This window comes from Oryzias latipes, chromosome 9 (assembly GCF_053564925.1).
Source record: "Oryzias latipes strain Hd-rR chromosome 9, Olatipes_Hd-rR_3.1".
Lineage (NCBI taxonomy): Eukaryota > Metazoa > Chordata > Actinopteri > Beloniformes > Adrianichthyidae > Oryzias > Oryzias latipes.
Genome location: NC_136245.1, coordinates 20,651,909 through 20,667,240, shown reverse-complemented (window position 1 = coordinate 20,667,240; position 15,332 = coordinate 20,651,909). Strand labels below are relative to the sequence as shown.

The 15,332-nt window shown below is 38.1% G+C and overlaps 2 protein-coding genes across 3 annotated transcripts; both read left to right on the top strand.

Annotated features, from left to right (window-relative positions):
• Window positions 1-74: 74 nt before the first annotated feature.
• LOC101165151 (arrestin domain-containing protein 3) lies at window positions 75-7,396 on the top strand. 2 transcript variants are annotated; one of them, XM_004072635.5, is made up of 7 exons: window positions 75-628; window positions 2,545-2,586; window positions 3,105-3,165; window positions 3,512-3,662; window positions 4,007-4,103; window positions 4,183-4,439; window positions 5,919-7,396. In XM_004072635.5, exons 1-7 carry the CDS (start codon window positions 367-369, stop codon window positions 6,390-6,392), a joined length of 1,344 nt encoding a protein of 447 aa, XP_004072683.2. In that variant the 5' UTR covers window positions 75-366; the 3' UTR covers window positions 6,393-7,396. The 2 variants fall into 2 exon arrangements, with proteins under 2 accessions (XP_004072683.2, XP_011477558.1); XM_011479256.3 differs by having other exon boundaries at window positions 329-628; window positions 2,526-2,586.
• Window positions 7,397-7,763: 367 nt separating this feature from the next.
• On the top strand, window positions 7,764-11,349 carry LOC105354746 (arrestin domain-containing protein 3-like). Its single transcript, XM_078952263.1, has 6 exons — window positions 7,764-8,859; window positions 8,937-8,997; window positions 9,079-9,250; window positions 9,343-9,430; window positions 9,519-9,772; window positions 10,040-11,349. Exons 1-6 carry the CDS (start codon window positions 8,601-8,603, stop codon window positions 10,178-10,180), a joined length of 975 nt encoding a protein of 324 aa, XP_078808389.1. The 5' UTR covers window positions 7,764-8,600; the 3' UTR covers window positions 10,181-11,349.
• Window positions 11,350-15,332: the final 3,983 nt, after the last annotated feature.

Below are 15,332 nucleotides of genomic sequence, written 5' to 3'. Positions count from 1 at the left end.
GAAAAGTTATTGAGGCCGGAAGTCCGAATCTGTGAATATCTTTCTAACTTTACCGAACTCTCAAAGTTTCCTTCACAGAAACCCACACTCTAAACTACACTGGTTTAGCCACCATCACTGGTGGCTAAACGATCATTATGACTAAACATCTTGTTTTTTTCCCGATCACTTTTAATCGACCTCTCGTATTTCAACATTGGAGTCTGTTCTTTTCCTGTGTTTCATTTTCCTGTCAAAGCTAGCAGAGCCGTTTGAATCATCATGTAATTTGAGCGTTTCCTCTCTGAGCGCGCCTCCTCCTCTTCAGGGAGGGGATTTAAGCCAAGTTAGATGTTTGTCTAATTCGGGTTTCCTGGCAGAGCAATCATGAACTCCACGGTGAAGAAGATAGAAATTGCCTACAACTCCATCAACGAAAGGAACACCTTCACCAATGGAGACTTCATTACAGGACAAGTCACTGTGGAAATGGGCAAAGACTCCCAGATCGAGTCCCTGTTTGTTAAGTTCAAGGCGAAGGCTGAGGTGATGTGGACAGAGACGCACGGGGATCATACTGTCGTGTACCACTCCAAAGACAAATACTTCACTCAGAAACAGTACTTCATACGAAATAAGAATGTCAAAGGTAAGTGTCGTTTTTTTTCTGCACTACTTTTTATTTTTAGAAAACTCTTTTTTTGTAACAGAAAAAAGCACTGACTGATCACATTTAGGCTATTTTCTAAAAAAAACAAAAAACCTTAGCAAATAGTGGTCTATTCAAGTGTACTACAGGTATGTTAAAAACTGAGGCAGTGTGCTTGCAATGTCTATATGCAATGTGCAATGTCCATATACTTTCTTTATATTGTAAGCTGAAATGTTCCAATTTAGTCTGACCTGGTCATATAGTACGTATACTAAAGTTTATTTATTTATTTATTTATTTATTCCTAACTTGTTCTGTCCAACAACTGAGCTTCTGTCCAACGGCTGAGCAAACAGATTAGAGCTGAAGGCCTTTTGTGTTGGACAGGTTTTACTATCACAAAAACAGGTTATATAATTTTGAAAAACCAGAGTGTAAATTTGTATTAACCCCTTTTTGTTACTTTATTATTTTTTATTTATTTGTTACATTTAGTGTGTTTGGGGAGGGAGAGGGGAAAAATGTGTGTGTGTGGGGGTGGATGGGGGGGGGGGGGAGTGAATGAAAGGAAGAGAGGTGGAGAAAGTGGGGGATACAAGCACTGATTTGAATAAGTTAATATTTTAAGATGTAACAATTATGCCAGATCTGCTGGAAAGACAAATATTACATCCAAAGGTGAAATTCTGACACGAAGATCGGAGCGGAAGACATCTGTCCATCAATACACTGTGGGTTAGGAGGGATGAAGCAGACAAGGAGCAGTGTGCATGTGCACGTGCACGTGGGTGTGGAGATACATGCATGCTGCCGAGGTTAACCGTGTGTTAATAAGGGGAACCAAATCCTACCCAGCCAGACCAGCCAGACCAGGAGGGGGGGAGCACACTACTGTCTTTGTCCACTTTCTGTCGTCATTATAGCCATCAATGTTCCATAACAATAACTCCATCTATTGTTATACAAAGCTCTTTCTAATTGTGCGTGCCTTGAGTTCTCCAAAATTATTTTTTCCCCTCAAACTATTACGACCCAATCTGTCATAAAACATAGATTGTAAATGTACTGGTAGTAAATTATGTCTTGATTTGTAAATCAGTTCTAGTATCATGTGTTCTATTAGATTAAAAAGTTTAAGAATCTTGAAATTTTTAAATAACTAATGTTTTACTGGTGATAAATGGTGGTGTGCAGTTTTTTATAAAATGCACAACGGTTTTAAAGTGGTTTGTATACTTCCCCAAATTTTGAAGCAATAATTGTTAAGTATGGCAACACAAGAGAATTATACAGTATGTGTGGCATGCAATTTGGTTTGTGTGTAAAGCCTAGTCTTTGTCATTTTGATTCTATGAAAACAAATTCTGCTGAAAGTCTGTTGACCTTTATGTAAGAAATAATGTTTAAGAAGAATTAGGCTCAAAACTTTGTATTATTTTTTAAACATTTAAGAAGAATGTTCGTATTGTACTTTTTGGTGAGATAAGATTCCTTAACTGATGCAAATACGCAGTCAGGTCAACAAGTCACAATTTTATATACTACAATACTACATTCAATACTTGGTGTTGAATCAACAGCCATACTCTGCAATTTCAGCAAAAGATAAAACAAAAGCTGCTGTAGGTATTTGGTCCTGAGTCTTGCAGCAATTGTGCAGACTCTTACCTGTATGCCTTAAAACAGAGAAACGCTGAGAGGTGGGGACTTTTAGGTCACAGGACCTGCTATTCCTCTCAGTAAAAAATTCACAACAGACCCAGAAAAAAAAAAAAGACAATATGGATATAACCTGTCCATCTTTTGGGTATACATTAGTCTAAGTGTTAATAATAATTATTTTTGTCAACAAGACCACTTTATAATGTTGTTTCATGTTTGTGTCTGGTTAAAGAGTCAGCCTTTCTTTTCAGAGAAGCAGCATGTCCAGCTGACAAACCAGAATACTACATCATGTAAGTGAGACATTTCAAAGTTTATTTGCTGTTAATTCTACTTTTACAGCACTTCAAATGTTTGTTTGTTTTTTAATTTAAAAAAAGGTACTTTAGTAATTTTAAACAAGTTAGTGTTGTGAAAGAGAGAGGTTTTAATTTGTAATGGATACAATTTGAAGATATTAGCATAATTAGGACTTAATTTAGAGAAATTTAGAATTGTATCCACTTAAAAAAAAACAGGTAAAAAAATGTTCCAATGAGAAAGCTTATTTGTGGTGCGTGTTGAAGACTCTGTTGAGAAAATCCAAACCACAGAAGTCCGGCTAGTGTGCTTTTCATTTAGGCTTTGAACAGTTTTTAAAGATCCTATGGGAGAATTGTGTGAATGTATCAGGATTTTCCGTATTTTGTTTTTGTGCCCAATTTCAAATGAAAATCCCTATTATATCTTTAATGCATATGCATTTCTACATATTAGTGCTTTTTTTTTCTCCTTACAGTATAACTGTACTAACTGTTTGTTTTTTATTTAGACCCCAGCGTTCTGGCCCCAGGAGTTCATGTCTACCCATTCTGCTTTCAGATCCCTTTACAGTAGGAATCATATTTGACAAAAAAATACGTTTGTTGATTTTAGCAAAAAAAAAAAAAAACAAGCAGCAAGAGTGATATTCACACACAAACTGATTGTTTATGTTAAACATGGGTCAAGATGTCAAGAGGTTAAATGCCCCCAGTTTTTTCTAGGATGTCTTAACGCTCACATTTGAACCTACATTAACATAAGTGAAAAAAAATGTCTAAGGTGAACTGATGGAGCTGTTTACACATGTTTTAAAATGTATTAAGTTCTAAAATATTTACAGATTAATCCTATTTATAATTGGTTTTTATTATTTTTTGTACCAGTTGCTCACACATCTCGCTTTGTGGTCAACAGGGGTATCCCTTCCTCCTTCAAAGGGAGTGATGGTAAAATTGTGTTCTCGCTGGAAGCAGAGTTGAGCAGGTCAATGAGGATCAACAAGAAATCTTCCACCACTATCAACTTTGTGGCAAAACCGGACCCAAACACCCTCCCTGGGCTGATGGTATCCACTGAATTTATTATGTTTTTCTTTTTTCTCCCAAAAATAGAGTAATAAACATGTGTAGGCTGCTGAAAGAAGTCGACAGGAAGCAATTCTTTGCTCACTGTCATTTATATTTGCTCAGAATTAAATAGGCACCATTCAGTGTCTGCCCACACAAGAGTTTGCAGTTAGCTTTTGAATTGCAGGAGATTATTATTAACAGAATTTTTACTAGTTTGACTTTTCAATTTGTTTAGAATTTTTCTATTTCTATATCACTTTGCAAGGATTTAACAGATTATTTTCTTTCTTTTATTAGTTAATTGATATGATTCAGTTATTATCATCAATATTTTTTTCAGACCCCTGTGCGTAATTCAAAGGATAAGAAAATGCATGTCTTCACCTCTGGGTCTGTAGCGATGGAGGTTAATCTTGAAAAATCTGGTTTCTTCCAAGGTAATATCCCCCAGAATCCCACCGACACTTCCTGGTTTAACATTTAAGCTTGCTCTAACACGAATGCCCTTTCTCACAGGGGAAGGAATAAAGGTGGTGTCGTCCATCCAGAACAATTCCTCTCGGGAGGTCAAGCCCAAGTACTGCTTATACAGAAAGCACAGCTTCTATGCACAAGGGAATAAAAGATACCATACTAAAGATCTCGTAAAAGAGGTTGGAGCATCCATCCCTAAAAAAACATCAGAAACGGTCAAACAGGTTATTACCATCCCCCATGATGCTGAGCCATCCATCCTCAACTGCAACATCATCAAAGCAGAGTACAGACTCAAGGTGAGCAACGATTGGATAAGGTCAACAACACAGATCTTTGTTTCAAAAATCATATTTTGAAATAACAAAAAGCTACAACCAGAATTAGAATTGGGGACTTAACTGTTGTTTTAGTAGTTTAAATATTAAATCTAAATGGCACAAAAGGTTTGTTGATGAGGATTTTCATTCATCCTGGTGACGTTTTCTTGTAGTTATGGCATCTGGATTTCATCTCTACTTAAAAAATGTTCTTAGACGAGTGGCAGAACGAGCTAAACAGTCAGTCCTCTAGACACGCCTATAATTGCAAAATGGAAAGCAGACCATCTTGCTGCGGTGTGTCATGCATGACATAACAAGACACAAGGCTTTTGTAGAAAAACACGCAAAGAGATCATTATATCTAGGTGAAAGGTTTTCACGTAAATTGGAAACATATTTGCAATCAAATAATAACTAGCATGTCCTAAAAGAATTCTGTTTCAGATGCCATCTACAGCTTCTTTCCAAAAAAGAGAAAATGAAAAAGGGTATTCATTTCCATAATTCCATTCAAAAAAATTAAACTTTCATAGAAAATAGATTCAGGTTCACTTTTTAAATGATTTCAAGTGGTTCCAGTTCATGAAACTTACAAAAACAGATGATTAAAATACTGTGGAGAAATCATCATTTACTTCTCAGATTTTTCAAAAAGATAAACGATTAAATCAAATCAATCAATATGAAGTATTTTCTAAATGATATCTCCATCTTCAATTCTTCAGTAGTATGGGCTGGGGCCAGGTGCTGCTGTAAGTGTGGTGTTTTTTTGAAGCTTTTCCTGCAGCTCCTTCCACTCTTTCTGGATGTCTGCTGCTTCTTGAATCTTGTCCCTTTGACAATCTGCTGAAGTTTACAGTCAGTTTTTTTTTTGCTGGTGCATATTCTCCTGCCAAATTCTGGCCTTCCATTAGACTTCCCATTGGTCTGCTTGGACACAGCGCTCTGTGGAAAAACCAGCTTCCTTAGCTATGAACTGAACCATTTTGATGACATGTGGGGAACCTGTGCAGCTGCTTTGCATTTACTGGACGATTAGTTGGTGAAACTCAGTTTAAACATACATGCTCTGCCACATTTGGGCAGATTTCTCCACAGTATTGTAATTTTGTGAAATCCTATTTTTGTGGATTTTATGAGCTGGAACCACAATTAAAAAAAAATAATAATAAACTGTGGGCCTTGAATCTATGTTCAATGAAAACAGCATTTTTGAATGGAATAAAAGAAATGAAAACACTGTTCCATCTTATTCTAATTTTATAGAAAAAGGGTCTGTACATTTATTCTATTGAATATATTAGCATTCTTGCGGGTTAGTAGCATCAACAGGTGTTATTTAGCTGCACAAATTAAATGATAAAACTTGAATAAGTGGTGAATAAGTGGCAAGTTCTATCAATAATCAAATGTTGTTGGTATAAAACTGTAAAGTAACAGAATTGTTGTCCATAGGTGTACCTTGATATCAAGTTTGCTTCAGATCCAGCAATCAAATTTGATATCGTCATCCTGCGGGGGTCCCAGGGGTCTGCTGGCTTACCACCATCATATTCTGCTGCTGCTGGCCTTGGACCGGAAGCCTTTGGGAATTCAGCCCCTGCACCATGGAACCCAGCCCCTCCATCAGGGAACCCAGCCCCTCCTGCATGGAACCCAGCCCCCCCTGCATGGAACCCAGCTCCTCCATCAGGGAACCCAGCCCCTCCAGCATGGAATCCAGCTCCTCCGGCATGGAATCCAGCTCCTCCGGCATGGAATCCAGCTCCTCCGGCATGGAACCCAGCTCCAACACCAGGGAATCCAGCCCCTCCACCAGGGAACCAAGCCCCCCTACAACCATCATCAGTATCTTCACCTTTACCTCCTTCTTATGGCACACATCAACTATACCCTTCTCCAAACGATTTTTCTCAGAAAAAGTTTTAACAAAGCTTGGTCAGTCCTCACAGAATGGACTCTGGTGTTCAAACATGAAGTTACGAAGAGGTCTTTACGGAGACGTCATGTGCTTTCAATCATATTTGACATGGTTTGACTTACTTGCTTTTTTTTTTAAATACAACTTTAAACAACTATACTTTTAGTAATAAAAATGAAAGATTTTATTCAAGAGTATATATTTTTAATGCTTAACAGTATGTATTTTTAATGCATGCTTAAACTAATCAGCTAACTAGACTAGGAGCATGTGGCTGTGTCTTTCACTCTACTAAACTGCCAAATTCAGGGAGATCCTGTACCAAAACAGTTTTCAAATCTATAGAATTATTATTTTATGGATTAGCTCTTCTAATCAGGATGTGCTGAAACGTCGCTGAAAAGTCAAGTTGATCCAAAAGACTGCAGTCGGTCATGCTTTTAATCAAAGCTGCCCTTAATCAGCTGCATGGTAACACCTTTTTAAATAGCTCCCTGCTAAAGACATCATAGGTTCATGTGTTTGCAGAGCAGCATTTACCTCACATGGTTTGATTGTTTCCACAATGAGAAGCAGAGTCTTCTGCCATCATGTTAAGCTTGAGAAGAAGACTGCCTCATTGCGTCAGCCTTTTCATTGTTCTGGATTCCTACAAAGAGGCTCATTCTTGGATGCTGGACCTTCACAGCTCCCCTCTTTTTCTGCGTTTTGGTGTTTCTTTTGGTGCTTTTAGGGTGGTAAAATGATGGTTAATCTGACTATGAGTTCCTTGTTCTCTACCTCACACACAGATGCTGTGAATTTCCCTCAAGTTTCTCCTTTCAGCATGCTTGCTAATAATCTAAATTCATTTTTTCTATTGTATCAGAGGAACAAATATGCAATTAACAATACTGCATCATTTTGATAGGAGAAATGGCTAATTTTTGACAGCATTGTTACATAGTTTATTCTAAAGACAAATTTTCTTTACTGTTTTCTGTATATAATCATAAAATATGATTCAATCTGTCCTGTGTTTTTTGTATTTGTGCCTGTTTGTAATTTTAGATTCACCTTCCCAGTTTCAGATACCTCAACTTTCTTAAAGGAAAAACCTGTTTTAGCAAATTTATTTCCAACATAATGTGTCAGTAGCCTTGATTGGGGGCTGTGTTGATGGTGCTGCATACAATTCCTATTGATGTTGTCAGTTTTGCAAAATAGGCTAATATTGGGAGAAGCTGGTCCTGGAAAAGGGAACGGCGATGCGACAGTTGTGCAGAAAAAGGAAAAAATCTTATAAAAAAAGATTTTTAATATTTTTTATTTTATTAGCACAGAAATTGTAATCAGAAGCTGAAATCTTCAAATTCCTCAAAATTAAACATAAAAAGTATGACACTGTCAGCATCTCTCCATCTTTTTTCTGAATCCTTGGAATCCCAGCTACTGTTGGCTGACCATGAACAGATCACCTGACTGGACCAAGGTCACACACTGACGTTAACACCTTGGCACCAATTAGAATCACCAATTAATCTTTGAAGCATTTTGGGCTGTGGGAAGACGCCAGAGTCCCCAAGAAAATGGATGCATGCACAAGAACAACATGCAAACTCAACACAGAAAGGAGTCAGCCTGGATTTAAACCAGGGCCTTCTCGTTATAGGCAAGAGTCCTACTCACACAGTGCAGCCCATCAGCATCCCTCCTGGAGTGAAATTTACCAATTTCTAAATATCTTCTTTGCTTTAAGGTGCCTGAGTTACCGATTATGTATTCTTGCCATATGAACATGATTTATAGCTCTTCTTAGTGTTGAGACATACCTTTGTTCTTGATATTCACAAATGAATGGCGACAGGAGAACGTTATGATTAAAACTCATTTTTTGCATAATATCTCAGAAAAAACACACACATGCACAACTGTGCTTTTTTTATTGCTATCAGTACCATTTAAAGCGGGGTCCACGAATTACAAAAAATCACACGTTCCTGTAACTTAATTTGTCAAACTGCTGGTTAGAGTTACTTCTGTGAAAGCAATACCTGCAGGCCTTATCATGTGATCACTTGTGGCATGATTCCAGAGGAATCCATGACACAGCATGCATCTCTGCTCAACAAAGGGAAGCCAGGTATGCCTGCGTAGGTTGATTCACACCTGTTGGGTGAGTTTTGTCTCATTCTTTCACGTCTGACGCTTCGGAAACTTTCAGGTGTTGCCTCATCATGGCTGTCAAACATTTCTCTGTGGAGTACGACAAGCTGAGCGAACGAGGCGCCCACTCTCCCGGAGACGTCCTTTCCGGAAAAGTAACTGTGGTGACAAGTAGGAAAATCAAAGTGCAATGTTTTTATGTCAAAGCAAAAGGAAAGGCCAAGGTCGCCTGGTATGAAGAGGAAGGACAAACAAAAGTGCTCCACAGCAACAAGAAGAAATACTTTGAATTTGAACATATTGTTATTCAGGATAAAAACAAAGGCGATGGTTAGTAACTTTCAGAGGACTTCAGGAAAGCTATGTTTTAGTGCATGTAAGAATTTGCTTCTTTTTTGTTTTTAAAGGTTCTGAAATAATGCCACCAGGGAAAAATGTGTATCCATTCAGCTTTGTAATTCCTAATATGTAAGTTTACATTTTCACATTGGATTTATATTTAGCATCTCCCACACAATCTTCTAAATAACACGATTTTCTTTAATGCAGAGACATGCCTTCCTCTTTTAAAGGGAAATGGGGGAAGATCACATACAGTTTGCGAGCTAAGCTCACTCAGTCCATTTGGCTTTTTCACAAAACCAAAACCGAATTTCCTTTTTTCACCAACTCGGAGTTTCCGTTTGGCTCTAAATCGGAGGCAATGATCATTGAACTCAAGGTACCAAGGCTATTTTTTGTGTTATTTCTTTTTTTCCCACCACTGTGATCCTCTTGTTTCCATGAAAGTCATTTATTTTTATTTTTTTTCAGGAGCAACAATTTGCCTCCAGGGTTACATTTTTTGGCTCTGGAAAGGTCACCATGAATGTCAGCTCTGAAAAAGTGGGGCTAGAGCAAGGTAAACAGATGCTGGATATAATATCTGCCTCTGCATCATTCTGTCATCATTCAGATGTAAACTGTTCATTTCTCCCACATACAAACAGGTCAGGCGGTGGGAGTATTTTGTGAAGTGCTCAATGATTCAACGTGCCTGGTAACTCCCAAGTTCTACCTGTGCGAGAAACAGACATTTGTTGCTCAGTCAAAGCGGAGAATTCACACAAATGAGATTCTGTTTGGGACAGGAGATCTGGTTCCTGTAAGCAGCTGCATCACCACCAAAGTTCTAAGTATCCCTCCACAGAGCTACCCCACCTTTTTCAACTGCTGCATGATGAAGCTTGAGTACAGAATCAAGGTACCTTTGTCTTATACTAAGCATTACCCGCAATTCATGATGAATTATGCAAATGTGAGACATTGAAGTGTCATGTTACAGTTGTTCTATGACGCCACTTGTTACAAAAACAAACGGGAAAAACAAAAAGTGCAAATAATCTACCCATTGAAATCTAATGTCAAGCAAAATTCACTTATCTAGATCCAAAGTATCCCAATAATCTAGGCTTTGGGTTTAAACTTTGTTTGAGTTTGTGGATTTTTTTTCTTTTCTTGTCTTTAACAGGTTTCCCTTGATGTCCATTCAGCAACAAACCCAGAAATCAAACTCCCTCTTGTCGTCCTGCGAGGTTTTCCAAAACCTCCCACACAAAAACCAAAGAGATCCATCTGGTTTAAGAAGTTTCCTGCTTCAAAAAATGCATAAACTTAAAAAAGACAAAGAAAACAAATGTATAAAATATTGAATTTTCCTTTTGATAACAAATTAAAATTAAAATCAGTAGATATCTTTCTGCTTATTGGTACATTGTGTGAATGAACATTTTCTTTTCTCATACTGTTTCAGGCTCAGCTGATCTCTTTTTACATTTGTCCACTAGGGGGAGATGTTACTCTCAAATCAATTCCACATGCTTCTGAAGATTTTATTCAACGTCTGAGTTCTTGTAACAAAAGAAAATGGTATCATTAGTTTTTAACAAAGTCAACAGTTTACGCCAAAAAAAAAGAGATGAATACCTTTTCTGCATAAATTAGTCCAGTGTTTTTCAACAAGTGTGCCGCAGCACACTTAGTGTGCCGTGGGAGATGGTCAGGTGTGCCGTGGGAAATTGCCCTTATTCACTGATCTAAAAACATTTACCATCTCCAGGTTATCAACTCTTTGTTCATCCAAACAGGCCCTAATAAAACACTGAGTAGTTAAGAATATGATAGATCGTAAAATACTTTTTTCTTTGTGTTTATTTGATTCTATTAAAGACATTTTGATAAGAATGACGGTACCGCGATTTAGCCGCAGCTTCAGCTGTTTGTGGAAAAGTCCCGCCCCTTTAACTGTCTCCAACAATCATCAGTCTGGCCAATCAGAAGTGGTTAAAGTCTTCACTTCCTTGTTCCGATTTAGTTCATAAAGTCTCTCAGTTCCAACAGAACAAGTGAACAAAACCATGAAGCTTAGAGACGCGAGTCTTTCTGCCTTTTTGTGGCAGTTTTCACACTTCATCTTCCGTGATGCATTGGTTTAAAGTGACAGTGTCTAGCACATGAAAATATGCCAATAAAAAAATTATTTTATGTTTTTCAGAAAGAAATGGTACTGTATGTAAACAGTATAAAATCCTCCACTAACAAAAAAGCTGTCAGAACAATTGAAACATGGTCTCTTTTGAAACTTTAACAGATTCCTTAGCCTTTATTATTGTTGTTTTATGTATGCTTAACCTGTTTTACATTGTTATTATTATGGTTTTTTGATTTTTGTGTTCATTTTCCTGGCGAATGTGAAAATTGTATTTTGCACACAGTGTGGAGTTTTGTGTTTGGTATTTTGTATGTGCAATATTTGTTAATAAAGTTTTATTTAAAAAAGGAGTCTTTCTTGTTAAACGTCTTGAAACCACTAGCAAACAGTTTTTAAATCATCTAACTTTTAGTACATCTTTTAGAAAAAACAGCTGCAACTTCCAACTTTTTCTGCCACAATAATTTTCACAAAAATGCATCTGAGATTGCGGAGGTGCTGTAGATCAATGCAGACTATTATTTTATTTTTTTGGATGCTGGTGTGCAGCGGGATTTTTGTCAAGGTTAAAGTGTGCCGTGGCTCAAAAAAGGTTGAAAAACACTGAATTAGTCGATGCTGCCCATAAAATAGACTCAGTCCCACTCCGATCAGCTTTTGATCTATTGTAAAAGCATTTCCAGGGGTCTTTTAATCATAATTATGCCAGTTTTGGCCAAAATGAAAAAGCCATTGTCGTTTTCTAGGACATAGTTTCTGCAGAGCGCCAGGAGTTCACAGAAATTTGCCTCTGAGTTGTGGGCGGGACTATTGGCACCGAAGTAAGCCTCTGCTGATATCCCACCATCCCTTGGTTTACACCCTCTCCCACTAGCTTACAAGCTCGTGCAACCCCAAGCTAACATTAACAATGCAACAAAAATGTTGAGCAATTCTGGAGCTATCCAGTCGTTACAATTTTGAGCCAGACCCCAGCTCAGACGACGTAAAGGAAGACATTCATGGATCTATTTGTCTGCAAGTCTGTATCAGAATATAGCAGAGCAGAGAGCTTTGGCCTGTCCATTTCACTTGCTGCATCATAAAAGACAACTTTTCAAAAGGCATTTTTTCATCTGCTCCTGATTCATCCCGATACGAATAAAGAATATTCAAAAATGCAGTTTAATTCTTAAATGTTTTCATATAAGTTCTCCATTACGCGTAAAATGCTACAAAAACATGTTAAAATCACCAAAAACGCAATTTTCTTTGGAGTGGGTCTTTAAGACACCTTGATGCTGAATGCTGGAAATTGCACATTCTGTGGTTACAATGCATTTTTGAAATAAATAATCTAGATATTCTGGCTTCAAGCAAGTGTTGTTAATTTGTAATTTTAAAAATATCTCCATAATGTGACTGTTTGGCTGTTTTGCCATTAATTTTAGTCAAAACTTTTTTGATATTACTTTACACAGCTCAGATTCTGCTTCGTCCAGTGAAATGGCTATACCAACAAAGTATTAGTTTAGTATTATACGGATGTGATTGTAACATAAAGCAGCTCCTGTAATTCCAGCAGCACCTAAATGAAGATGTCCACAAAGCAAAGCAGCACTTTTGTTCAGTTTCAACAGCAACTGTGGTTTTATCGGAGGAGCAGCAGAGCCTGCCTGGTAACCAGTCTGGCTCTGAGTGGGGTGTAGAGGCTGCCAGCCAGCCCAGCTCCTTCCACACTCACACATGCACACACTCACACACCGCACTACAGCCCTCCCTAGTTTTTGGAGAGGGGAGTCGGAAGGTGTGGCATCTGGCACCTCCCATCTCCGCAGCCAGAGCCACTACCATGACAACCATGCGGGCCTGCTGGCGACTCCCTGTCTTCATCGGCCGCTGTTGCCATGGCAACTCCCCACGGGGGCTGCCGCTGATCAGCAGGAAGGGCGTCCAGTTGACTAACCCTTTCCCAGCTGGGGAACGAGGGAACGGAGAGGCGGAGACTGTGTGTGTGTGTTTGAGGCAGAGCCGTGCCTCTGCTAGCAGAGACTAAAGGAGATGAGTCCTAAAGAAGGAGACGGGGAGTCTGACCTGCTGAATTGGCCTTTCTCTGACTGCATTGCCTCGTCAAGTGTTCAGAATGCCTTCAACTCATTCACAAGTCAAATAATTATTCCTAATTTAACTGTACTTTCTGTTGAGGCGTCAGAAACAGCTTTGTTCCTCATTTTACTAGCTATGTACTTGCTGTTTTATACTCTAAGTCAATGTGTTTCAACCGTTTTTGAGCCAAGATTCATTTTTTCCTTGATAAAAATAACAAGGCTCACCATCACATGAAAATGTAATAAAAATAATACTCTGTAATCTATACTAACAATATATGATGATTCTTATCTAAGTGTCGTGAATAAGAATCAAATAAACATTTAAAAAAAAGTATTTTATTATCCTTCATAAGTGTGAAACCTGGACCTGTTTGGATGAACACAGAGTTAAAATCCTGGTAAATGTTTAAGACCAATTAGATGAAATCAAATAAATTCCTCAAGGCCAGACCTGGCCATCTCTAACGGCACACTGTTTGAAAAAAACTGCTTCAGGTGGCCACCCTCCCCCCCTTCCAACTGGAACCCATAGCTCTAATTTACACCCAAAATGATCTTCTAGTCTGTATAAAAGGGTCATTTCTGGTTACAGTATTTTTTGGAATATAAGTCACTCCAAATAAGTATAAATCACAGCCGTTCAAACTTAAACAAAAAACATAATAAAGAAGAAAAACAAATGATAAATAAGTCGTATTTTTGGGAGAAACTTATTAGTAGAGGAAAGTAGAGGAACACGAACCGACATTTTATCTTGAAAGGAAAATCTAAATAACGGAATAGAAAACCATAATAAACTGAATATCTACACGCTTCACTGCTGTTGGTGCTTATTTAGCTTCAAGAAACATAGAAGGAATCTAGTATATCAGTGCAATAGATGAGCAATTATTAAGATAAGAATAACAAAGCAAGTCAACTAAACTCTTTGTATCACTTCAAATCAGTAAATCTGTTGAATTCCTCAGCATTTGTGTCGCTTCTGAAAAAAATTACCAAGCAAGGGGTAAGACTTCTTATTCTGTTGTTGTCAGAAACGAATACTGATGACACACCTTTAGTGGTTGTTGCTATTTATTTAGTTTTTTATAAAAATTACATATAAATTGCACCTGAGTTTATGTTGCATCCCCGGCCAAATTATTCAAAAAAATGTCTTACACTCTAAAAAATACGGTAAGTAAACGGGCCACAGACGGATCTGTGTCTATTGAGCTGCTAAACCGTAACCTGTGTTGAGACGGTTCCTGTATCCAGACCTACACGTCTGTGAACATACTGAGAAGAGCTCTCCATCAGATCTAATGAACGTTTTAATATCAACCACATCGGGTGTTCTCTATGTTTAAAAAATGGAGAATGTTCAAAATCTCAAAATGAATTCTTTATTAGAAAAAAAAGAAATAACCATCCAATCTTAAACATTTTCTGATCTATAGCAAGTGCAGAAACGTTTGTTTTTTTCTTTTCTTTATTTGTTTATATATAGAGAGATAAAAAAATTCATACGGTATCTTTAAGTATAAAAAGTGACACAAGGCAAATATGTCAGTGTTACAGAAGGCGAGTTCATAAACATTCTATGCTAATTCAAATAATCTGCAGCTTTTTGGATAATTTTCTCTATGCGTGCAATAATACATCTAACCTAAAAGTAGCTCTACATAAAGTGTGTGACTAGAATCTTAACTGGAGAAGAAACCTTTGGAATTAAATGTTTTTGTTCTTGACTTTGAAAAAAAAAAAAAACCTGACACAAAAAGGTATAAAACAACATTTTTGTCTCATTTATGAAACTCAGAGAAGCAGCCGCCCCTGCATAAGTGGACATTGCATATCTTGCAGCCGAACACGCTTTCATGTCGCAGCCCCTTGTTGGTGCAGTTCCTGCATCGCCTAGAGCGCTCGGACATGCGCTCCAGGCGATGTCCATACTCTATGGGCGAATCTGCGTGTCTCTTGCGTGCTGCCCGCTCCATGCCCCTGGCCCCTTGATAATCTCCAATCAGCTGCTGTGCCAGGCGCACACGGAAGTGCCGCTGAGTGAACTGTTTTCCGTTGAAGCCTGCAGGTGGCGCGCCCCCTCTGCTCTCCCTCATCACTATGTATGCGTTGACGATGCACAGGTTGACGTAGAACCACAAAAAGTAGCGCCACCACTTCTTACAGGGCCTGCCAACCTGATAGCATTCCCTCAGCTGGTCACAGAGGTCAACACCTCTCATGTTTTCCTGGTACAACAG